The 26,667-nt window shown below is 47.9% G+C and overlaps 1 protein-coding gene across 1 annotated transcript in view; it reads left to right on the top strand.

Annotated features, from left to right (window-relative positions):
• Positions 1-11,942, top strand: part of LOC125756166 (uncharacterized) — a 119,197-nt gene extending 107,255 nt beyond the window's left edge. The window contains exon 11 of the mRNA XM_049420204.1: positions 11,720-11,942. Coding sequence (XP_049276161.1) covers positions 11,720-11,913 — 194 coding nt within the window. The 3' untranslated portion in view covers positions 11,914-11,942. The remainder of the gene's footprint in view (positions 1-11,719) is intronic.
• Positions 11,943-26,667: the final 14,725 nt, after the last annotated feature.

Raw genomic sequence — 26,667 nt, 5'->3', positions numbered from 1 at the left:
ATTTTGTCATTTGGCGGCACTACATTAGATTATAGTCACAGAGATGTCTGCTTGGCTGTTCGATTACATAAATTAAGCAAAAGTATTGCCATATTAGTTTATTTTTGTATCTTCATATCTTTGGATCCAATTCGATTCTTTGTATAACTTCATATCCGGATGTTTATCACCATGTGGGTTATTACCTCCGTCTTAAATTCCATCTGATAGTCTGACCACTCAATCGTTTAGAATTTTCATTTATTCGATGTTCTATTTTTAGTCTAAATTTCCAATGTTTGTTTTTAGCTTTATTGGTCTTTACATTAAAGGGGTACTGAGACGAAAATTTTCAGTTGTCGTTTTTTTTGCGTCAAATGAAAGGCCAAGCTCTGAAGGCCAAGAAAATGTATTGCTAAGCGTGAGTGCACCCTGAAAAAGTCATTACAGTACGTTCTTAAAAGGTAGTGTCGGTTCCTACTGTATCCTGACGTCACGACATGGTATGAGCTTTTCGTCACGTGCTCGAGCAAGATATCGTGACGTTTCCACGGCCGCTCCGCACCGTGGCTCCGTTGGTGACGCAGAAGCGGCCGTTTTGAATGTTTTCGTGACGCACAAGTTGCCATTTTGGAAGTTTTAGTACCTGACGTCGTCACAACTAACCAGACTGAAGGACAGCTGATGCATGAAACACCGGCTTTCGCGATATAGGCGGCTTCGCGAGTCCTCTGGAGTCGGTTTGCAAACAAAATGCGCGTTTACTTAAACAAAGGCTAGAACCCATAGGCCTGATAATGAGCAGATAGGTGCGATAGCTTGACAGTTCTCAAAGTCCTTTCATGCTCACCATTTGCACTGACTCGCCCAACTGTCCCTGCTAGTTAACATCCCTGCCTTTCCTTCGCCTTTGCGTATATCTTTCTCCAAGGCAGTCGCAAAGAGCACTTTTACAGCGAGGCGGCAAAAATGCATTTGTCGGGTAAGGCGGGGGTGAGGGGTCTTTAAAATACCTTCACAGCGCCGAAAAACGAGGACATGCGAAAAAGAGCAGACAACACGAGCGCTGTCAAGTTATTCCATCATGTGTTCGATCGCTTTGAAGTTCTTCCATCATGTCTTGCAAACTCGTCCAAGCTTCCGTGCTTCTGAATTGTAAGCTTGTTTAACAAGGCTCATCTATTCGGTGCAGTGATTCCCGAGCTGAACAATTTATTCGTACCCACGTATTGAATAGCATTTCCTAAGCTAAAACATCCTCGTAGTTTTTCTCCGCAACCAACCCATGGCGCTGAACTCGACGCGTTGTTCTAAAAAAAGTTTGACGACGCCGCATTGTCCACTTCATGTTGCAGGTTCGATGCCTGTGGAGGTCGACCTCGAGGGCATGGTCCAAGGCAAGAACAACTTCTGGTCTTACTCCAAGGGACAGCTGAAGCACAAGCTTGACAAGATATCCCTCTCAAACGGAATCACGTGGACGGCCGACAACAAGACCATGTTCTACAACGACTCCGTGCCAGGAAAGCTGTTCGCTTTCGACTTCGACCTCGCCTCCGGCGAGATAAGTGAGTGCCCTTTTCTGAGTGTGCTCTGTGGAAACAGATTGGAGCCCAAACTGCGAGCCCTCGTGCATGACCATAAACATAATTCCAAATTAAAATTAAAATTGAAATTTTTCCAAATACATTTGGAATGGTTTTCAGGGCTAAAAGCGGCGGTCGGCAGCTTGACAGAGGGCCGGAAGCAAAAAACACAAGGCAAGGTTGACTTCATGACACTCGTGTTATCCGATCTCAGTGTTCATGCTAAATGATGAACAGCAACATGTCGGTAGTCAAAAGATCATAGAAGTAATAGGTCATCAGAATAGTTAACAGCGGGACATGTAAACAGCGCGAAAACGTTAAGAAGCACTGATTTTACATAGAATACAGCAAATATGTTACATAATAAATATAGCGCTAAAGATGATAAAGAAATATATTTTAATTATACAAGAAAAAAAATATTGAAGAGGCAAAAAACTGTTGACATATATATACATATAGACGCTTACACATGCATACATAATTATACATATATACCGATCTGTACAAACATAAATACACATGTACAATACATAAGAAAAAATTGGCCGCGTATCTGCGTGCTTCGCTGCAAATGTCGTGTAAAGACGATAGAAGAGGCGCTGTGTGAGATATAGACGCCATCTGGCAATACGTCGGGAAACATGAGTGCTGTGTTGCGTGCTGGTAGTCCCGGCGCAGCAGCAGGCGAAGACCAGCGGTGACCAACGCGACCGGCGGGGACGCCAGCCAGCCCGAACACGCGGTTTGGCGCGAAGCGCTGAAGCAGAAGAAACGTCCGCACTCAACGAGTACTCTCCACACACTCTTTTATTTACACGTCGCCTGTTCAAAACAGGAATGCCAGAGCGGCGCCCACAACCGGCAGCCTGAAGGCCGCCCACAACGCTGCTTTTTCATTTTTTAAATGTTTTTTTCACCTTCTTGGTCTTATCAAAACTAAAGTTTTTCAACACCAACCCATGGCATTCGTACAGTGCAACACAAAACCGAAACCGAAACACAACAATGAGCTCGTGCGGAGGGCACGGAGGAAGGCAAATTTCAGCGCAGTCGCATTTTCAGCGCAGCTCAAGAAACTAGGGTCCTTAAAATTATGTATGTGTGCATTTTCTATTAAAGGAACACGCCACCTAATACTTACCTAGTGATGTTGTGCCTCAGATATGCATGATATTTACTTTTTGATCGACAACGTTCACAAGTATGAACAGCCGTACCAGTTCAAGACGGCTGGCCCTTGGGCAAGTGGTTCAACTTTGGCCGAGTGGCTGAATCGAGGGACGTGCCGACAAACAGAAAGACAGAAAGACAGACCAAAATTTCTCCGTTTAAGTATCCCAAGAAAGACTATCGTCTTTAAAAGAATGTTCACTGTCGAGGGGCGTTCTATATGACCAGAGTCCTCGAATAGTATAGACGCGCGCAGCGAGAGGTGATACAGCGAGCCCACGATCTTCCTTTTCTTCGACGCCACAAGGCCATTGCTTCTTTAGTTCCAGTACACAGCGTACACTTTAGGGGGAGGATCATTCGATCAAGAGAGAGGAGGATACGTGAACATGCAGAGGGTGCGTCTCTATCAGGCTACTCCTCGCCAATGTCAAAGGAAAATGTGATAGACAGGGATAGAAAGAGGCAGGTTACTGGTTACTATGCAACAATGAGTTAAATACTGAGTGCTGCACATACAGTGTCCCATTGCGCGAATGCCCTCTATAGACACTGTATAGACAAATTTTTCAGAGTGAACGGGGCTTAAAAGTTAATGCAACATTTCGGGTGACTATATGTCAAGGAAAAAATTGCCACCTACTTTGCGTTTCCTTGGTTTAAAACCGCAGTTTGTCAAAATGGTATGTAGTCGCTACGGTGCTTCGCTTCTGACCCGAAACTCGTGGGACAGATCACGACAGTGGTGGTCGCGTTTTCGATGGAGGTGAAGATGCTAGAGGCCCGTGTACTTAGATTTAGGTGCACATTAAAGGAGCACTGACACAAAATTTCGAAGGCGAGATAATGAGTGAAATAGACGTATGTGGAGCCGTACACAACGTCTACGAAATATCAAGGGCCAATATAGCCTAGAACATATTTAAAATCAATTTTAAAGTGCCTGCCGCGCGACTGAGCGAGATGCGAGCGCTTCGCGACGCCGACATCAACGCGCAGTATGTGTAAACAAACCTACGTCACGACTTTGTGTTGGCTGGTGGCTGGTTGTGCCCTTGCGCTTGTGCCGTGTAGAGCTGTGCACGGGCCGTATTTCCGAGCCCGAGCCCGGCCCGGGCCCGCTGACTTTGTCGAAGGCCCGCCCGAGCCCGACGGCAAAGGGCTGCGAGCCCGCCCGGCCCGGCCCGACGTAAGAAAACACAATCCCGGGCCCGGCCCGGCCCGGCTTTTTGAAGGTTCGTTGCGAAAACAAAACATCGTTTTCCGGTAATTTGGCATTTTATTGAGCATATCAAATATGATGAAACGACACACGACGAACAGTCTCTATTACACAGATTATAAAATACAAGTAGACGGCCTCATGCCAGCAACAATGGAGTTCACTCGCCAAAGCCGTCACGTGTATGGGGTATGCCCATGCAAGCGTCAGCTTGCACGAAGGCGATCTACGTCGAGTCGCTCGTCGCTGCCGCGTGCATTTTCACTCACGGGATTTGGCCTTTAATCTAACGTTAACAGTCGCGTGGCGCCGTCACCAGCTCAGGTGGTGTTACTTCTCTGTCTGTCGGAGTGCAACAGAGGCAGTGCTTCACCTGCTCCCCTTTTGTTTGAAGTAGCGAATGGAAAGGAGAAGCGGTAAAGGGCGGTCGCGGAAAAGGCGCTGTGTGCGTGCTGGAAAACAATTCCCGCTCATTCTCTATATTTCGGGCTTGAGTCGGGCTTTGCGCGGGGCCCGAGCCCGGCCCGATAAAACTCCAAGTAGCCCGAGCCCGGCCAGGGCCCGAGGTGAAAACACGTCGGCCCGCCCGAGCCCGGCCCGCGGGCCGGGTCGGGCTCGGGCTTTCGGGCTACCCGGAGCCCGTGCACACCTCTAGTGCCGTGCTACCTGCCATTTCTTCCTCCGTGCCTGCGGCTTGGCGTGTTCTAGTTGTGTTCTCTTCCGCTGTTCGCTCGTCGTGCCCGTTGGCAGATGTTATGGCCCGCTCACGCTAGCGGCAAGCCTGCCGCAACGGCGCGGTGCCGCAGAACGTCGGCCGTCGCCGCACGCGCGAGAGCTGTCCAACTTGCACGGCAAGCTTCGCCGGCGAGGCATTCGCGCCTCCGAAAAACATGGCAGCACTGCCAAAAGCGGTTGTCGTCCACTTCGAATCTATCAAGTGGCCGCCGTGCGCTCTGTAACGTGTAAGTTCCGAACTGATGCTTCCATTTGCTTTAGATTCATGTCCAAGCTTCGACAGCAATGTATTCGTCCCGATTCGGCGCCGTTCTTGAGAGCCGTAGTCAAATAATCGATGCTGTAAGCTTAGCGAGTCGAGATGGGCGCTTCCGAATGCTCGGAGGATATAGATTACGCGTTTGTTAGTTGTTTCTAATCCTCCATAGCTGGCGCCACTTGACCTGGTTCGGGGCCCACCGCACTCACGCTCGCGCGCCGCCTACGTCACAATTTTGCGTGTTCACGTGGCCAGCTGTGGCTACCCGTCCTCCGGAAGTGGCTGCCTAGCTCGGTGCTGTTTGAAACCGAAACTGCGACTGGGCGCTCTGAAGACGTCTCTAAATAAATAACCGTCGCGCACTCGCGCAAACGAGGTTTGCAGCCGTGATAAGTGGATCATAAGCTATCTATTGCAACAAAAAAAAAAAACAAGGTGCAAAATTTTTTGTGTCAGTGCTCCTTTAAAGAACCACAGGTAGTCGAAAGTTCCAGAGCCCTCCACAACGGCGTGCCTCATAATCATATCATGGTTTTGCCATGTATAACCCCAGGTAATATTATTATAAAGTTCAATGGGAGGCCCAGCTGACATACCGATCGAGGTCTCGAGGACCAGCTACGACTGGTTAACAGGACTGCGCTCCGAAAGCAGCTACACCCTTTGGGCACTTTTTAGGGGCGAAGCTCCTTAAAGGGCCCCTCACCAGGCCACATAGCAAATTTTAGTTAGACGCTGGAAGTTGTTGTGTGCCGAATGAAGAGCAGTATGCCGCAAGAATTTTTCAAATTGGTTCATTACGAGCTGAGAAAAACAATAATTTGTAGCGGCGCGACACCATGATGCGAGGAGGCGAGTTTCAAACCCTTGCCACTCGCCCCGTGTAGCCTTAGCAAGCCAAATCCCTTCCCTGCCCTCTTCACTTTACACATACGAATGAACACGTCATGCGCATGAATGGTCACGTGCGCGTGACGTGCCCAAACCAGCCCGAGCACGCGAGCGGCGTTGCACGACCGCTACCTTTTTTTTTTTTTTTAATGTAGCGGCCATGGGCGTTTTGTCGGCGTTCTCTGTGGTGTATTGCCTGGTTCTGCGGGACGGGCATGAATGTTGAGGCACGAGAGTGGCGGTATCATGAGCCAGTGTGTCATTAACGTTTACTTGGACGTGGTAGAATAAACGAGCATAATGAGTGCTCGAACGCGCCAGAACATTACTTTCGTTTCCAGGGCTGGCGTCTGCTCGATGCGCTAACCGCGGCGACATGAACGCATGCGAAAGGGAGGCACGTTAGCCCCGCATCTCACTGCAATTCACGAAAAAAAAATGAAAAAGACGCACACATTTCCTCTGTGTGTCTCATAATTTCTCTCAAGTTTTATTAATCTATTCAAGCAACAAATTACACAAACTACACATGTCGTGTCAAATAATTATCGCAGTGTCACGTGCTACTGTTGGCGACGTCAGAGCACAGTCGTCTACGTAGAGGACCGACGTCACAGCGCTACCATCTACGTAGGGCCATTTTCTCATGTACGTCATCCCCTCATTCTCTAAAGCGCGCGCCTGCGAGAGGATGGGCAAGCAGCGTTCACCATGAAATTTGACCCATTTCCGCGGCGCGTAGCGTTGCAAATTTTGGCAGACGTGATGGTGAACGCCCAGTGTATGCATTGCGCTCGTTAGCTCAAAATCGTCAAACCTGGTGAGGGGCCCTTTAAGGCGGCACCCGTTCGTCCCTCGTAGTCGTCGTCGTAGTAGTAGCAGTAGTAGTAGTCGTAGTCCGTAACAAGTCTTACGCTTTGACCTCCAAGGTGGTGCCGGTGGGAGATTTTTCCTGTGCGTTGTTGAACAATAAAAAATTCGCAGCGTGCGCTTTAACTAAAAGCCGAATTCTTCTGTCTCTCATTCCCCATTAGCAGCCATTGGCATGTTCCAGTAGGAAACGTTAGTAGAAGTAGAAGTGTAAGTGTTAGCTAAAAGCCGACTTCTTCTGTCTCTCATTCCCATTAGCAGCCATTGTTTACCTCCAAGGTAGTGCCTGGTGAGATTTCTCCTGTGCGTGATTAAACAATAAAAATTTTGTTCAAAACGCCGTTGATTGATGAAATAAACCAACGAAAGACGCCAGATGTTTTGTAAAAGCAAAACGAAAGAACGCCAGATGTTTCTAAAGCAAAACGAAAAGACGCCAGCTGCTTAACGAAAGACGCCAGATTTTTCGAAAGCAATGGTTTTCTAAACAATGAAAATTCACAGCGTACATGTAAAATTAAAGTGAGCTGCAAGTCGTCATAACTCATCTAACCTTTAGTATAAACGCGCCCGATCTCATGTCGGTGATGATGTACTGGGCAGAATTCACGGAAGATTCACGGTTTACCTATGAACCTCCGCAGCTTCGCCCACTCATCATCATTCACTCCGTGGATATGTTGTGATTTTTTTTCTTGCTCTTCATTTCTTCCTTTTCTCACTAAGTCTTGCTTGCGTATAGTCAGCGCCATGTCCTGTAGTCTGTGTGCTTTAATTTTTTCGTCGTCCTTGTCACGCTGTAATAAAATAGAATTCAAAGCTTTATTTTGTCGTGCTTTGGTCGCATTGATTGAACAGCATTTCCTGAAACTGGCTATGCTTCACTAGAAAGCTTTGATTGCATGTTTCGTTATACTCAATTACTGAGGCCCTAGCAGACGCTGCCAAAGCCCAAGATGTCATGGGCGGCAGGCTCGTGTTACAAACTTAATGTGGCATTGCCACTTCAGTTTTCTTTTTTTGCGCGTTTCATCGTTTGCCAGGCATATTCTCTCTTCTCTTACTCATTAATGCAAGTGGAATTGCTTTTATTTTTGTTGCGAATTTAAGTAGCTGAACGACACCTGAGAGTTTTGACAAAGAAGGAACCAACAGTAGAGCACCAAATTTACCAGACAATTCTCGGCATGGCGTGAATAAACATCAAGAGGTGGTCACCCTTCAAGAGTGGATCTGTCGTCGGCGCAGGTAACCGGCGCGTGCTGGCCGAGTTCCGGGTGACTCCCGGCTACCAGCAGCTGGGCTACCCTGACGGCATGACCATCGACGTCAACGACAAACTCTGGATTGCCTGCTTCGCAGCCGGCGCTGTGGTGCAAGTCGACCCCGAGACCGGCAAGTGATCCTTTGCAGATATACGAATCTTCTTTTAGTTCAATACTTCTTTCTTTAAAAGCACGAGCCTATGAGATAGATAGATAGATAGATAGATAGATAGATAGATAGATAGATAGATAGATAGATAGATAAAGAGATAGATAGATAGATAGATAGATAGATAGATAGATAGATAGATAGATAGATAGATAGATAGATAGATAGATAGATAGATAGATAGATAGATAGATAGATAGATAGATAGATAGATAGATAGATAGATAGATAGATAGATAGATGGAAGGCACTGTTTCGCCCTTTCAGTCAGGGTTGCCAATGGTGGCTACTTTTCGCCAAATTGGCGAATTTGAGGGGCCCGTGGCGACCTAAAATTGTGAATGGCGACATGGCGAATTTTTGGCGATTTTCGGCTTAGGTCTCCACTGAGTTATACATCCTAAGCTCAGTGTCTTCCCAACGAATGAGCGGCAACATTCTCTGTATTTTTCTTGGTTTTAGACCCAAGAGTAGAATGTGCACATTACGCGCCATTCCGTATGTCCGTCCTGTAACTCGTGCGTATCTGAATTCATCTAGAGGCAGGAGATACGGCAACGTCCCCCAGAGACATTCTAGCAAAATGTAAACCGCGAGGGGGCAGTGTTTGACTATAAGTTAATAGCTTTCAGCGCTTTAAGCTTCTCTAAAGTTTCGCTTCTGAAGGGGCTGAAGGTTCCAACCATTTGTTCCGCCAAAGCTCCAACTGTTATGAATAGCTCGGCGACTTATTCACTGTTGCAGTACCCCTAATTCAGCTCGTAAAGACTTTTTAGAATAGCGAATTGAGGCATTTCCCAGTGTTCTCGGTGAGCGTGTGCAATGAAAACAATTGCTATATAACATTTTATATTGTCTACCTGTTCATTAATAACGCATCGGATTGACGCGTGTAGATATAAGGGTCTATAGAAAGGGTCGGTGACGTCCTTTATCATATTAGTTCACACTGAAAAGGTGTAAGGCTCACCAATGATCGGTTCCTGTAAGACTTCTGTCGTGTTACCTTCAATAAACCTTTTAATCCTTTTAATTCATAATGTTCACTTAAAGCTGTCTACAAACAACGCTTTCACGGTTTTCGCCCAATGTTTACCACACTTCTACCTTAACGAGCGGACAGGGATGGAAGGATATTGTGAGTGTTTCATTCATTCACCCTTGCGCCACCACGCACATCTTGCGGCTAGTCGGAGAATCAGCACCATGCATTGCCATGGTGAAGCGGGCGATACGACTGGCATTGAGAAGCGTCTATATAATTTAAGGGTCTTAGATGGTACTGTATTCTACGAGGCTATACGTGAGAGGAAATTGTTATTACTAGGTATGACGCACATATCTAAAATGGTGACTTTTTTGGCGAAATTTGTAAAAAAATGGCGACTTTTGGCGACTTTTTGCTCGTCGTTTGGCGACATTTACTCGAAAGTCAGTGGCAACCCTGCTTTCAGTTACGTTTAGGACTATGGCCCGAATTAAAAGACGTCTAATGTCCATACGGCCGGAGGGATTCGTTAATTAACGATTTTATTTATTGGCTTTAGGAAGACTGTTGAACTTGCTAAGTTCAGGCCGAGTAGCAAGAACACAGAGTGAACGGCAAACGTTTACGCGGAAGAATCGCACGAGTAACGCCATTTTCGGCATACATCACTGTCGAAGTACCCGACAGGTGCGCTGTCTCTGTGCCTGTAAAGAGAGCCTGCGATTCCGCCAAGATGTCGCGCGATTGTTTGCTGATGAGTCTCCCGCATCATGAATAGCGTACTTGATTCAACTCAAGCTAAAAGGTCTCATGCGTTAAGGAATCCATGGCTTTTCCATTTGAGTTACCAAGAACTTTGCATGAAGCAGATCTGATATCAACTACGACCCGCCGTAGTAACTTAGCAGGTAAGATGTGGCGCTGCAAAGGTCGAGGACGCGGGCTCGATTCCCAGCCACGTTAGCCACATTTCGGTGGGTTCGCGACGCCAAAACACACCCGTGTGCTTAGATTTTCGTGCAGGTTGAAGAACCCCAGGTTGTCAAAGTTAACCGGAAGTCCCCCATTGTGGTTTTGGTGCTTGAAACCCTAGAGGGTAAACGCAATGGTAGATGGGAAAACAGATGGACCTGTGAGCAGTTGTGATAGATATCTAGGAAGTTGTGCCGGTAAAATGTTATTTCTGCTAAGTATGTGCGCATAGCTTCACTACAGACCGGTTTCAAGTGTCACGCAGGTACCGCTCACCTTTTAATGTAATTGACTGGAAAAGTTTGCTAGAACTTAGATTTATACTAGTTGGTCCAACGTCAGCTAGGGTACAGCGAGAAGCAGGAGGAGAAGGATAAAAGAAAGGCAGCAAGATTGACCAGGGCTGAGCCCGGTTGGCTACCCTGCACTGGGGAAGGGGAAGAAAAGTTAGACAGGAGAAGAGAAAGTTCTCTGTTTCCGCCGGAAGTATCAACAGTTCCGCACTTGACACCACAGGAAGTCGATCAGTCCAGTATCCTTAAGAAATCCCAGCAGCGCTTTCGTTGCCTTTCGGAACTGTGACGCGCAGTGCCATGGTCCCAAGATCCTGACGACACTGAGAGCGTTTCCGTCCAGGTAATGTAGAGTTGTACGGAGGTGAAGCCTCTCGTAGCATCGAAGGTATCTTGCACTGCATGCTGCAACCTGAACAGCGGCCGTGCCTGAACATTGTCAAAAATATCGATATACGCTCCGTGCGATAATGATAACGAACCATAATGCACACCTAGAAGATATTTGGTATTTCGAGGGAATCTCAGAGTACAGACGTCTTTTGCCCCAGAACACTAAATAAAGGCTCCGAAAATTGGCACTATATATGTTGTCTGAAACCACGCGACCCCTCTCGCATAAGAATATCGATTGTCACGTTTTTCGATTGCCACGTTTTTCGGTAGCTCACGCACTGTTTTTTGCAGCTGCTGTAAGTTGAGATGGACCATCTAAACATATTACTTTGAAAGGTAATTTGATTATTTTGCTTGACATATGATTAGAGCCTTTTATGAATTTCGACCACACCCTGTTCAGAGTGTCCTGTTTACAAAAAGACATGTAATATGGGTAATATTTTGGACACTGTCGTATTCCGCCATGTTGTCAAATTCACCACCCGTAGTCGGATACAGCAAATTAAGAAGGCAGGAGAGGCGCCATAAGATGGCCGAAGCGGGCTGTCTGTTGCCTCCACGACGAAAGTAGTCCAACTCATGTACTCGGCAATGTTCTCCGACGGCTGACCATGCGGCTAAAACGTCAGCCTAGAGCGCGCGCTCATAATGCGCAGGCTTGTGAGCCTGCACAATTGAGCCTTTGAGGCCTTTGAGGTGGAAATGCCTCTGCCTTCTAAAGTTGTACCCGAACATAGTCAGCTCCTATTCGCCCTGAGCGCTGCTACAACCTTTCTGATTGGCTTAGAATTCCACCATTACAAAAGTTCACATTATGGCGGGAATCGACGGAATTCGGAACAATACTCCACGTCTCTGTTTGAGAAGGGCGGTACATAATTTCTCTTACCCATGTTTACCTCTCCCCGATTTCAGCTAAAGTCCTCACCAAGATCAACTTTCCGGCCAAGTACACTACGTCATGCTGCTTCGGGGGCAAGAACTACGACACGCTCTACGTCACTTCCGCCACTTACCCGCCTGACGCCACAAGACCCGAAGACGGGCTGCTCTTTCAAGTCACCGAGCTCGGAGTGAAAGGAAAAGCGGCGTTTGAATTCGCCGGCTAGCCTCCAATGCGGCGGGAAAACAAGTTTAAATGGGGCACCGGCACCATTTTTCGAAGCTGAATGTGCTGCGTTATACACATTTCATGTATACAGACACGACTCTCAGGAAGTGTGAAGCTCAGTAAAGGCTGTGAAGATATATTTTATTTTAATAATATAGTCAATTGTTTAGCATGGCGCACTTACTGACAGCGACAGTAGCGTGACATCAGGCTACTATACCAATTCTGGTGACTTCAAGCGCCAGTATGATTAACCTCAGAAGGGTGTCTTGCTGGGCGAGTTGGTACGATAACATCATTAAACACAGCGCAACAAACACGAACACAGAAAAGGAGCACACTACACAGCGCTATCAACTCGAATTTATTGAAGAACACACACGCATATATACTCATGAAAACAAACACGTGATCCGAAACGAAAAGAGGAGATTTAGTGATTTCAATGAGAAAATCTAACTCGATAGTATGCAACCGTATTGACGGCCTCGCGACACATGCTTCCCCAAATTTGCTGATAAAAAACGCCTCTTCAATGTCTGGCTCGGTCTTTTTTGTAGTCTTGCGAGCACAGTTGCTTCTGTCAGCCAGCGTAGTGTGCTCCTTTTCTGTGTCCGTGTTTTTGTGCACTGCGTTTAATGACAGTATGATTAGTTGTGATGACGTCAGCTTATGCGTCGCCAACGAAACAGTGCGGCCGTGTATACGTCACGATTCCTTGAGCGAGCACGTGACGAAGAGCTCGTGACGTCAGGAACCAAACTACCTTTTCAAATTATGTCGCAATTAGTTTTTAAGGGCGCCCTCACGCTAATCAGCACATTTTCTAGGCTCTTGAGGGTTTGACCTTTCATTCGACGCAAAAAAAAAACAACTGAAAACTTTTGTGTCAGTACCCCTTTAACATAACGTAAACGTACAATGGCGTAAATGCGCGTCGACATAGCGACAATCAGGTCCAAGAACCTACGGGGCAAATGGTGACCCTTCGTAACTACGTGCTGAACCATAGTGCTCAGAACACGGCCCCCGAGATCTAGCAGCGCGTGGGCTTTACCACGCATCGTCTGATCTCGGAGGCCATGTTCTAGCTCGTAGGCTTATATTCATTCAAACTAGTTTGGGTTTCTTTGCTCTCTCTCATAATGTCCACCACACTCTCAAGCTATACGAACATAAAACGTGTGTTAAGATGTGTATATCTCAGACGTGCCAGCTACATTGCTCAGACTTATGACAATGAGGACACAAAGCGCAAGTGACATTTTCCTGAAACGTTTCTGTGGACATTAGCGAATGCTATTGGAATCTGGGCCTTTCTTCCGCGTTTGGTGTGTACAACGAATGAAGGAAAACGAAACAAAATGAAAAGTAATGTCATAGCGACAAACGAAAGTGCATATGAGTGTTCATGTTCACAAACAGTGCATAGAAAATAACAGAAAGGAGGCTACAGCATCGGAAAACTTTGAATAACAGACCGAGCAACATTATACAGCATCGTATGTGTACCGCCATCATCATCTTCGTCAGCCAGTACGAACCTGATATCGTACCATTTTTTTTATTCATTTGTGTGTGTGCTCTTTGACGAATATCTTTACAGTATTCACAAAAGAGCACATTCTCAGCAATCTAGGGTACGTATTCTGTAATAAGTTACATGGTCCTTTATGCATTCCCTTAAGACGACTCGAAGGCGAAAGCTATCTTCTTGAATCGATTGTATTGACACCCACCCCGAAAACTTTCTGCACCTGACGCAGTTTTGCACTGCCTCCGGGATAGGAGGCTTGCAAGCTCTTTACACCTCACGTGGTCTTGCAATGCCTCCGGGATCGGCCCACCTTTGACCAAGCGACGATATCGTGTCACGACGTCCTCACGTGAAGTCACATTTATGTGAGGTCACAGTGACGTCATGATGACCCCATAGTGACGTCACAAAGTTCGGTGGTCTGTTGACGTCACACGATGACGTCATCACGTGATGATTTTTTTTTTTGCATCACTGTGTTGACGCCGCCGATAACGGTCACTTTCGGCGTTTGACTAAAGGGCCCCTCACCAGGCCACATAGCAAATTTTAGTTAGACGCTGGAAGTTGTTGTGTGCCAAATGAAGAGCAGTGTGCGGCAAGAATTTTTCAAATCGGTTCATTACGAGCTGAGAAAAACAATAATTTGTAGCGGCGCGAAACCATGATGCGAGGAGGCGAGTTTCAAACCCTTGCCACTCGCCCCGTGTAGCCTTAGCAAGCCAAATCCCTTCCCTGCCCTCTTCACTTGACACATACGCATGAACACGTCATGCGCATGCATGGTCACGTGCGCATGACGTGCCCGAGCCAGCCCGAGCACGCGAGCAGCGTTGCGCGGCCGCTACCCTTTTTTTTTTTTTTTTTTTATGTAGCGGCCGTGGGCGTTTTGTCGGCGTTCTCTGTGGTGTACTGTCTGTTTCTGCGGGACGCGCATGAAAGTTGAGACATTTGAACGGGCACGAGAGTGGCGGTATCATGAGCCAGTGCCGCATTAACGTTTACTTGGACGCGGTATAGAATAAACGAGCATAATGAGTGCTCGAACGCGCCAGAACATTACTTTTGTTTCCAGGGCTGGCGTCTGCTCGATGCGCTAACCGCGGGGACACGAACGCATGGGAAAGGGAGGTATACATTAGCCCCGCATCTCACTGCAATTCACAAAAAAGAATGAAAAAGACGCACACATTCCTTTTGTGTGTCTCATTATTTCTCTCAAGTTTTATTAATCTATTCAAACAAGAAATTACACAAACTAAACATGTCGTGTCAAATAATTATCGCAGTGGCACGCGCTACTGTTGACGACGTCAGAGCACAGTCGTCTACGTAGAGGAGCGACGTCACAGCACTACCATCTACGTACGGCCATTTTCTCATGTACGTCATTCCCTCATTCTCTAAAGCACGCGCCCGCGAGAGGAAGGGCAAGCAGCGTTCACCTTGAAATTTGACCCATTTCCGCGGCGCGTAGCGTTGCAAATTTTGGCAGACGTGATCATGAACGCCCAGTGTATGCATTGCGCTCGTTAGCTCAAAATTGTCAAACCTGGTGAGGGGCCCTTTAATCATTTTAGGCTTTAGCCTTAATAAAGAACTATGTGGAGCGTTCGTACTTACGTCAAGTTTATGGGACAGAGCTTGAGTCCAAGTGGTAACGAATGCCGCCTCTCCAACGGTGCTCTAACTTTGCCAAATCAAGGCACACCAAGACAGATCAGCCCCCTTAGCGGACTCTTACAGGATGCTTATGATGGAGGAAATGCTCTATTGCTTCATATTTACGACTCGAAGCAGGGCGTTTCCCGCTGCGTACAGATAGTCCGCAAGGGACACAACAATATACGTACAGTTTATGTCACAGGCGTAGAGAGAAATAAAGTTGGGTGAGGGGAGAGGGGGGAGCTCCGTTTTTCTTTTAATCGTGCGCCTGTTTGTATCGGCGCTTGCATATGTATACATACAAAATGTAAATATTTCCGCTAATGGAGTTCGAACCCCTCCCCCCTTCCTTTGGCTACGCCATTGGCTTATAGCGGCGTCAATGGCTACGACACGTGCATGTATATGCTAGGTGGGTGCCTCGCATAGTAAGCATAGGTCGGCAAACTCACTCATTAGTCGACTCACACAGACTCACTCAGACACAGATAGGGCCATGAGTCTGAGGGAGTACGGGTAAGTAAAGTAACTTAATAGAACTTTTTGTTGGGCTAGTTGGTACATGCTTACTGAAAAACCAAAAAGACGCGTACCATCAAGGAAAAAAGTAAGACAGGACAGAAAGGGCGTCACTCGCAACTAACTTTATTCCCAGAACATCAGCATCATATATTTAGCTGAATTTAGTTTCATCGATTCATTTTTCGATTAGTTAATCTTGTTATCGCGGGTTTTTGACGAGCTTGTGAGGCGATGTGCGCGCGCAGGGTCGCTGTGGTTATATATGATGCTGATGTTCTGGGAATAAAGTTAGTTGCGAGTGACGCCCTTTCTGTCCTGTCTTACTTTTTTCCTTGATGGTACGCGTCTTTTTGGTTTTTCAGTAAGTAAGTAAAGTATTTTGGTGAGTCTGAGTTCGAGTGAGTCCGGTTGACAAAAATTTTTGGTGAGTCTGAGTCCGAGTGAGTCCGGTGGAAGAAAATTTTGGTGAGTCTGAATCCGAGTGAGCCCTAAGAGCAAAATCTATTTCTTCAGTGAGTTTGAGTGAGCTCCACATTTCTTGCTGACCTATGATAACAAGCCCTGCATAATATGCCATTTCCTTGCTTTAGATGGAGGAATTTAACAGCAAATGAAATGCCAAATAATAATATCTTGAAGGATGATGATGATGTTATTTATTTGTTTATTTATTTATTTATTTATTTATTTAGAAAAACAGCACAGGCCCCTAGAGGCATTGCGTAAGGGGAATATACAGTCGCAGATTTAACAGGCACAGTATTTATAAAAGACGAGGAAGCAGCACAAATGTGCAATGAAAAGGAAAAGAAAGTTGTGTGCGTCGTTTCTCTCCTATCAGCCTGCTCGTTTTGCTGTGCACTGTTACACTGAAATATGAACCACCAACTCGTCCAAGTTGCCGTCTTACTGCGGAAAAAAAAAAAAAAAATTGGGGGACCCTTAAGCTTCGCCTTTAAGAGTTGAACGCGATAGCGAAATCCGGCCCCTAGTGCGCACTTCAACTACTAAGTGCATACTTATTAATGTGTATTGTTACACACACACACGCACGCACGCGCGCGAATTTTACAGGCTTTCGATCTAAAGCAAGAGTCGCATGGCCTCCAAGATATACGCCGTGCGCCGGCCCTCTCGGAAGCCATGAAAAGGCGAGACATATTTCTCACAATGCCTCACAGATGGCAGCACATTATCTAGCGTTTGCTGCGTTGGCTTGATATGTTTTCCTCTAGATGGACATAGTTGTCCATTTTTAGTAAAGTCCCTGAAACTTCGTAAAGTAGCGACATACGTGCATGAAAGCGCGCCTCCTCTCTTTTCTCCCCCCTCTGCCCTCTCCGAGGCTGACGCCGCGTCGGCATTGGCCAACTGCAGTCACGTGGGACCGCTCGGAGCATTCGTTTGTTTACAGTCGCTCGCGACTGCCATCTTCGCTCTCGAAGCGCGGGTTCGCTGGTTCTCAGCGCATGTGTTTTATGGATACGCGCTTTCCATTCCGCGTGCGTTGTGCTCCGAGATACCTTGCACACAAGACCGACGTCACGGTTGGTTGCCATGGGCTTCTGCTGCGCTTTCGGATGCCGAAACAAATCAAGTGAAGGCAAAAAGCTGTTTATGATACCGTCCGGGAAGCGCAACGAGTTGCGAAGGAAGGCTTGGTTACACCGAATCGGAAGATAGAACTTTCGGCCGACGTTTTCGACGCGACTATGCGATGTAAGTTGCTATCCTCTCACTATAAGTACTCGTCGAGGTTCGCGCAAATCGCTGCGTGCTATAACGCCGCAGACACGTCTCAGTTATTTGGGCAGTACGTCGCTTTTCCTCACACGTTTTATTGCTGCTTCTGCGGGGTCTGTACTAAGTGTTTTTTTTTTTTTTTCGAAAATATGATTGCGAAACTTCAGAGATTCGGCGCAGTTCTTTTGAAGAAACACAGTTACCGTGTGAAAGCTCACATTAGGTGTGGTACTCTCTGTTTTTGTTGCGTGCTCGTTTTTTTCTGTTTTTTTTTTCCCCCAAAGCAAATAGCTTTCTCTGGCTCTTTGACGCCGACAGATCCGCCGGTGGACTTGCGATAAAAGGTAGGTAGGCAAAGCGTGCGTGTCCAACCGAGTCGCAGGGTGCATTCATCGTTTAGGAACCTCACGTACACGTGGTATTTAGCTCGAAGGTTTACGTGCGTTTCGTGTGGAGGTTTATATCGGCGAGTGGCTTTCCGCCGCGGTGGAGCAGAGGTTGCGGTGCTCGGCTACTGACCCGAAGGTCGCGGTCGACCTCGGCGGTCACATTTCGACAGAGGCGAATAGCTTGAAGCCAGTGTGCCGTGCGATTTCAGTTTTCGTTAAAGAACATCAGATGGTCAAAATTTCCAGAGCCCTCCACTACGGCGTCTCTCATAATCATATCGTGGTAGTGGGACGTAAAACCCCGAATGATATTAATATCCGCGAGTGGAGCTCTCGCGAAGGAAACGTTTACGGTGGCAGGCTAGTTTATTCGTTCGCTCGCTCGTTCATTGAGCAGCGAGTATAGTTCGTATGTCAAGTACGTCTACGAGGCACACTTGCGCACTATGGTTGGTGCGTCTAATCTCTTAACGAATCAACCAACGCTGTCTAAATGTATCGACTAGAAATGATGTACGCCTTCTGGCGCATTCTTCTTTCAATGAAGCTCCGAGCTGCTGCTTGCACGACAGTCATTTTCTAAATAAATAATAGTCGGCACTCCTAATACAGCCAACACCCATTGCCCATGTGTTTCTTCCACTCTAAAAACTGTCCGCACCTTTTGTGAAGTCTTCTTGCCCCTCACCAATAACCGTCCTCTGGCTAGTTTGCGCTTCCTTTCTTGAAAACTCGGCGCTCGGCACTTTCCTATCTAGGATGCTTTTTATTAACACGCACGTCATTCGTGACCTGAAAGTACGGCGCGCCCGGCGATAATGCAAGGAAAGGCACGCGAGATTGATAGTTATTGTTTCGGGACAGAAATACGCCCCATAGCACGCCCTTTTTGTGAGGTTGCTAAACAGTTAACAGAAAATAGCGAGCACAGAGATTTGGTGAAAAAGAATAAAACAAGTGAGCCAGATGCTGGATATTGTTTTGTAGGAAAGAGACGTCTCAAATACGCCCTTTTGTATTGCAGTGTGCAGTGTTACATGATACAGGCACGTATAGCGGCGTTAACTATATTTACCCAACCGATACTTCGGAACGGCTACCTCTAGTGCGTACTGGCAGCCTCAGTGCGTCATTGGTATGCGCGGCGAATTCGCCTCGCGAGGACGACGTATACAATGTATAGGTTTCAAAAGGCTTCATGTAGAGCGGGACATTAACGTTCAACATCACACATGTCCTTTACAAACGTGTCCTAACATCTCCTAAACGACATAAAATTAAAAAAAAAGGATACAAAGATCTAGACGGCTAGTGCGAATGCTTAAAGCGCGCCGCCTGGCAAGCGCGCGCTCCCTTCGCGAAGCGTCGTCTGCTACGCAAGAGCAAGGTAGGTGGCGCCATGCTCGAAAAGAGAGTGCGAAGGAGAGGAGAACGAGGAGGAACGCGAGCGGAGGAGGAAAGTGTCGCTACTTTACGAAGTTTCAGGGACTTTAATTTTTAGAGCTGTTTGAAAGTTCGTGTGTGTATTTAGCGGCGATGGCTGCACTATCCCGGCGTTTTTCGACGTAGTTTGATGGCCTCGCAAATGCGCCTACCGTATGGGCTCGTTTTCGTCGTGACACCTGCCGAACAAAATGCGTCGACACTCCTTTCACTACATGACATTTATGTAGTGTTTTTGTCCGAAGCAGCTGCAAGCAACATCGTGGCTTTGTGGTAAGACACCTGCTCGCCACGCCGAACGGCCCGGGTTCGATCCTCATTGGGACCGAAGATTTTATCGTTTATTTTGTTTGCTACTTTCTCGATTTTTCGCTCACGGATGATTTTTCGCTCACAACCAACGGTGCCGACGCCGACAGCGGAATTTCTGCGACACGAGCTCTCTAACGCTACCGCGTTAAAAGAAGGTGTTCCAGTAACATATAAGCTAAGCCACGGTAACACTGTGTTAGGATATGATGTATACAACAAAAGAAACAGTACAGGCGAGAAAAATACTTTTGACCGCGATAGCTCACGAAAGAATAAAATTTCACCCAGTGAAATACACACAAGAGAATTACAGAACGAGCCGGACATAATTTGGCTGCGGCGAAATATTTTTTCACGTATAATTGCCATGAGTAACAAGAAAGGCAATGACACGAACAATGCGTATTGCGTTCGGTTATGTAGAAACATTTCTTTTGGTTTTCTTTTCTTTTTAGTGAGTTGTTAGAAGAAGCCTGAAATTTTCTTGGTCACTCTCGGTAGCTATCGTCTTAGGGAGGTCGTGAAGAAAGCCCGTGGAGTTCGGAAAGCCTCCTGTGTTTTACCGGAAGGTGTTGAAATATATCGGCAAGGCCAATAAACCGTTCTGCGAAACGGTGCACGAAAACATAATCGGAACGAAGTAGTTCCACACAGTGAGGTGGGCGTGGGGAAGGTGAGTCGGCGTCACATGGGGAGGGGGGGGTAGTTACAACATTCTATGATTCTAACTACCTTCCCCCTCCTCCTCCTTCGTCGGTGCGCCAGTGCGCTAAAACGACTGCCAACCGGTTTTTACGGTTCCAGCGCCAGATGGATTGCAGCTGTGCAGCCTGTTTTATGATGGCACGTTACCTCTTCAAAATTTTGACGTCAGCTTTCGTCTTGCCAAAAACGGCCGTTGTTGTGATCTCAGCTTTCGCTGTAAAAAAGCTGCGCCACTGATGTATGTGAAGCCATTTTAAGCGGCAACTACAAGTTATCGCAGTTTAGAGCCACTTTCGGCATCGCGTCGCAATTTCATTACATTTAGTTTCCGTTACTCGGTCTGTTCGACATGATGTTACGGCAAATACTTTTCTCATTTTAACTGTGGTGCGTCGGCAATTTGTATGCGTCGGACGAGGGGCACGCAGTTCGCGACTATCTCCTCTCGGTTCCTGCAAAACCTGCAAAGAAAGAAGCAAAAGAAACGTGCACCGAGTGAGTACCTCTCGCGCTATACAAAGTGTTGTGAATATACTGATCAAAATCTCAACGAACGCTAGATTGTACTTATTCGTGACGTATACAAAGTGTTGTGAATATAGTGATCAAAATCTCAACGAACGCTAGATTGTACTTATTCGTGACGTATACAGAGTGTTGTGAATATACTGATCAAAATCTCAACGGACGCTAGATTATACTTATTCGTGACGTATACAAAGTGTTGTGAATATAGTGATCAAAATTTCAATGAACGCTAGATTTTACTTATTCGTGACGTATACAAAGTGTTGTGAATATAGTGATCAAAATCTCAACGAACGCTAGATTGTACTTATTCGTGGCGTATACAAAGTGTTGTGAATATAATGATCAAAATCTCAACGAGCGCTAGCTTGTACTTATTCGTGACGTATGCAAAGTGTTGTGAATATAGTGATCAAAATCTCAACGAGCGCTAAACTGTACTTATTCGTGACGTGTGTTAGAGTGATCAATTTCTGAAATAAAGTTAAATCGCCGCCCGTCTTCCGCGATTAGATCAACAATACCTGTTTTCTCGAGAAAGACTCCATCACTGTATTGAATTTCACCCATTGCTCCTTGTTCTTTCCTATAATTTTTATTATATTTTGCAAAATCGTAAAACTAGAGGCGCCTTACCATTGAAGCATTTTATAAAAGCTTTCTATTATCTGAAAAAAAAAGTCTGTATATGCATAAGTGTAAATAAACAGCCAAACATCTTCAACCTAATGATTCGATGTCTTTTTTTAAGCGCAGAGCTCATCAACATTTTGGCAGGTAGGTAAAAAAAAAAACTAGAAGAAAAGACTTGGCGATGTATTTTGTTCAAGACGACATATGTTTTTTTTTTAATTCAAATGCTCGAAGAATGAAGACGTCATAGAAAAACTAGAAAGAGCGCGAACACAAGGACAACAGGACAGACACGTACTAAGCGCTGCCGTCTCTGTCCTGTTGTCCTGCGGTTCGCGCCGTTTCTCGTTTTCTATGGACATGCACCAACCGGTCCTGACAAGCATTCTAGTCCAGTTCAACGCGTCAGAAATTGCATAAACTTCTTCGTGGAATGCAAAATACGCACTGTTGTGCAACTGTCTCATTCGGTGCTTACCTGTAGATGTAGCCGCCTCATGTGACTCGTTATCGGCACCAGAAAAGTAAAATAGGGTTCTGTATCTATCCGTAGGATAACTTTGTGACCTTACCGGGAGCAGCGGACCGGTCACTCGTCGAGTTGCGTGCAGGACGTGACTCTGGGTTTCCGACGGGAGCAGTACGCGCACGCCTTGTCCCTGCGTCACTGAAAGAATTTTGAGCCCGCCAACAGTTAGTACGGTGTGATAGACTCATACACATAATCATCATCTTCATCAGTATCATCATCATAATCACCATCATCATCATCATCATCATCATCCTGAATGCGCCCACTGCAGGGCAAAGGCTTCTCCCATGTTGCGCGAGTCAACCCGGTCTTTTGCTTTCTGCTGCCACGTTATCCCCGCAATGTTCTTAATCTCATCTGCTCGTCGAATTTTCTGCCTAACCCTCGCGCGCTTGCCCTCTCTTGGAACGCAGTCAGTTACTTTTATTGACCGGCGGTTATCTTGCCTACACGCTACATTACCCGCCCATGCGCATTTCTTCTTCTTGATTTCGACTAAGATGTCATTAAAACCCGTTTGTTGCCTGACCCACTGTCCCCTCTTCTTGTCCCTTAAGGTTACACCTATCATATTCCTTTCCGTGGTTAGCTGAATAACAATGGGGTGGAGCGTATTTGGCAGGCGTTCTCAAGTGATGAATCGTAGTTTGCGACTATCCCTCAAGGTAAAGGTATATTGTCACGTGGTCGTGACGTCGACGAAGGCAGCAGTCAGCACGTCCGAGATGAAACTCTTTATTAGGCCCTAACTTGTGGCCGGGAAAATGAAACTCCAGCTACAGCAATAAACTGATAGCGGCGAACAGAGCGTCGACCGTCGATCAACTGACAAGCAGTCAAGCGCGTCGGCTTTTATACAGGCGCTATCGAACTTTCCAGCGATATCGCTGTTGGCGGCGTTATCTCTCGACAAAGCTGGAACATTCTCGTGCGGCGCGCAATCTTAACAGATTGTTCCAAAACAATGGCGAAGCTTCCTACACATCACGGCGAGGCCTGCGCAGCGCGTTGCCCACAGTCTTTGTGGGTGAAGGTTCAACTCATGAAATATAAGACTCGCGGCAATGCCCCCCTCTGAAAAAGCATCGTCCCGATGCTTAAAAACAGAATATGAACACATGCAATACTAAAGAAAACTAATAAAGAAAGCAAACATTAGAGTCCTCAGGTGCGCTAACGAGCATAGTACGGCTTAAGGCGCGCACCACATGCACGACCTCGGGTCGAGCTCGGCGCCTCTGAGAGTTCGTGATGCCGTCGGGGACAACCTCGTAGTCGAGTGCGCCGAGACGTCGAAGTACCCTGTACGGTCCGAAGTATCGTCGAAGAAGCTTCTCGCTCAGTCCGCGTCGTCGTATTGGCGTCCAGACCTAGACACGGTCACCGGGTTGGTATTCCATGTGGCGTCGTCGAAGGTTGTAGCGGCGGCTGTCAGTCGTCTGCTGGTTCTTGATCCGTACGCGGGCGAGCTGTCGTGCTTCTTCGGCGCGCTGTAGGTAGGTGGTCACGTCAATGTTTTCCTCGTCGGCCATGTTTGGTAACATGGCGTCGAGCGTCGTTGCCGGGCTCCGTCCGTAGACCAACTTGTATGGCATCATCTGCGTAGTTTCCTGTACGGCCGTGTTGTACGCGAAGGTCACGTACGGAAGGATGGCGTCCCACGTCTTGTGTTCGACGTCGACGTACATGGCCAGCATGTCGGCGATGGTCTTATTTAGACGCTCGGTGAGGCCGTTGGTCTGTGGGTGGTACGCGGTGGTTCGGCGGTGGCTTGTGTGGCTGTATTCCAGGATCGCCTGAGTTAGGTCAGCCGTAAACGCCGTACCTCTGTCGGTGATGAGAACCTCCGGGGCGCCGTGTCGAAGGACGATGCTCTCAACGAAGAACTTGGCTACCTCAGCGGCACTGCCTTTGGGCAGGGCCTTTGTTTCGGCGTAGCGGGTGAGGTAGTCGGTAGCCACGACGATCCATTTATTTCCGCAAGTCGACGTTGGGAACGGCCCCAGGAGGTCCATCCCGATCTGCTGGAATGGTCGCCGAAGAGGCTCGATCGGCTGAAGGAAGCCTGCTGGTCTTGTGGGCGGTGTCTTCCGTCGCTGACAGTCTCGGCACGTCCTTACGTAGCGAGTGACGTCGGCTGCAAGGCGCGGCCAGTAGTACTTTTCCTGTACTCGTGCGAGCATTCGGGAAAGTCCGAGGTGTCCAGCCGTCGGGTCGTCGTGCAGGGCATGCAGAATTTCTGGTCGCAGTCCCGAAGGTACAACGATAAGGTAGCTGGCTCGGGCCGGAGAGAAGTTCTTCTTTACGAGGACGTTGTTTTTCAAGGAAAATGATGCCAATCCTCGCCTGAATACTTTTGGGACAGCGATGGTCCTGCCCTCCAGGTAATCCACTAGACCCTTCAGTTCCGGGTCGGCTCGCTGTCGTTCGGCGAAGTCTTCGGCACTTATGGCTCCCAAGAAGCTGTCATCCTGGTCGTCGGGCGGTGGTGGGTCGACGGGGGCACGAGACAAGCAGTCGGCGTCGGAGTGTTTCCTTCCGGACTTGTACACGACAGTAATGTCAAATTCTTGAAGTCTTAAGCTCCACCGTGCGAGGCGACCTGAAGGGTCCTTCAAGTTAGCTAGCCAACACAAGGCGTGATGGTCGCTCACAACTTTGAAGGGCCTGCCGTAGAGGTAGGGGCGAAACTTTGACGTAGCCCAGATGATGGCGAGGCACTCCTTTTCTGTTGTGGAATAGTTGACCTCTGCTTTAGACAGCGACCGGCTAGCATAACTGATAACCCTTTCCAGTCCGCCCGTCCGCTGCACAAGGACGGCGCCGAGTCCTATGCTGCTTGCATCGGTGTGAATCTCTGTATCGGCGTATTCGTCGAAATGCGCAAGTATCGGAGGCGTCTGTAGGCGTCGTTTCAGTTCATGAAATGCTTCGACTTGCGCTGTTTGCCACCTGAATTCGACGTCGGTCTTCGTGAGCTGCGTTAGTGGCTCGGCGATCCGTGAAAAGTCTTTGACAAAACGTCTGTAATAGGCGCACAAGCCGAGAAATCGGCGCACGGCCTTCTTGTCGGTGGGTGGCGGGAAAGCGGCGATGGCAGCTGTTTTCTGCGGGTCTGGGAGCACTCCAGTCTTGCTGATCACGTGACCCAAAAACAAGAGCTCCTCGTACGCGAAGCGGCACTTTTCTGGCTTCAGGGTGAGCCCGGAGTTCTTTATTGCTTGAAGTACGGATTGAAGTCGCTGGAGGTGTTCGTCGAAGTTCGAGGAATACACAACGACGTCGTCCAAGTAAACAAGGCAAGTCTGCCACTTCAAGCCAGCCAGGACGGTGTCCATGACGCGCTGGAACGTCGCAGGTGCCGAGCAAAGACCGAAAGGCATGACCTTGAACTCAAAGAGGCCGTCGGGTGTTATAAAAGCGGTCTTTTCTCGGTCTCTTTCGTCTACTTCGATCTGCCAATAGCCGGTCTTGAGGTCCATCGACGAAAAGTACGTCGCGTTGTGTAGTCGATCCAGGGTGTCGTCTATCCGTGGGAGGGGGTACACGTCCTTCTTCGTGATTTTGTTCAGGCGCCGATAATCAACGCAGAAGCGCAGTGTCCCGTCCTTCTTCTTCACTAACACCACGGGTGACGCCCACGGACTCTTGGACGGCTGGATGATGTTGTCGCGTAGCATCTCGTCGACTTGTTTCTTTATCGCGTCGCGCTCTCGAGTGGAAACTCTGTAGGGGCTCTGACGGAGGGGCCTCGCACTTTCCTCCGTTATAATTCGGTGTTTCGCCACCGGACTTTGTCGAATTCGTGATGACGACGAGAAGCAGTCCTTGTATTGCAGGAGCAGGGTTTTCAGCTGGTCTTGCTTGACCTTCGGAAGGCTCCGGTTGACGTCGAAATCTGGTTCGGGACCTCGATTCGTTGAAGCAGGTTCGGCAGCATCGAAGAGGGCGAAAGCATTGCTGGCGGCCACACATTCGTCGATGTAGGCGACCGTCGTACCAATGTTGAGGTGCCTATATTCGTGGCTGAAATTTGTCAGCACTACCTTTGCTTTACCGTCACGCAGTTCGGCTATACCTCTTGCGACGCAAATTTGACGGTTCAAGAGTAGTTGCTGATCGCCCTCGATGACGCCTTCAAGGTTCGCAGGTTTTTCGGTGCCGACGGAAATAATGACGCTCGAGCGCGGCGGAACGGTCACCTGCTCTTCTATCACGTTCAATGCATGGTTCCCTGGCGTCGCGTGGGGCGGGAGCGCTTTGTCTGAGGTTAGCGTTATCGACTCAGACCTCAGGTCGATGACGGCGCCATGGTCACTTAGGAAGTCCATACCAAGTATCACATCCCTAGAGCAATTTTGTAGGATTACAAAGCTCGCAGGATAAGTCCGGTTATTGATGGTGACTCGCGCCGTGCAGACACCAATCGGCGTTATCAGGTGGCCTCCAGCTGTCCGGATTTCGGGTCCACTCCAAGCGGTCTTTACTTTCTTCAGCTTGGTGGCGAACGGTCCACTGAAGACAGAATAGTCGGCTCCGGTGTCGACGAGAGCTGTGACGCTGTGGCCGTCGATAAGAACGTCGAGGTCGCTAGTTCGTCGTCTCGCGTTGCAGTTAGGTCGTGGCGTGGGGTCACGGCTGCGTCGGTGTGTTCCGCTGCTTCCATTTAGCGTCGTCAGGTCTGCTTCCGGTCGCAAAGTTTCGTCTTCAGGACGTCGTTCGGCGTGCGGCGGGGGCTCGGAA

Source organism: Rhipicephalus sanguineus, chromosome 10 (assembly GCF_013339695.2).
Source record: "Rhipicephalus sanguineus isolate Rsan-2018 chromosome 10, BIME_Rsan_1.4, whole genome shotgun sequence".
NCBI lineage: Eukaryota > Metazoa > Arthropoda > Arachnida > Ixodida > Ixodidae > Rhipicephalus > Rhipicephalus sanguineus.
The sequence above is the reverse complement of the archived record's forward strand: the minus strand, read 5'-3'. Positions and strand labels throughout refer to the sequence as shown.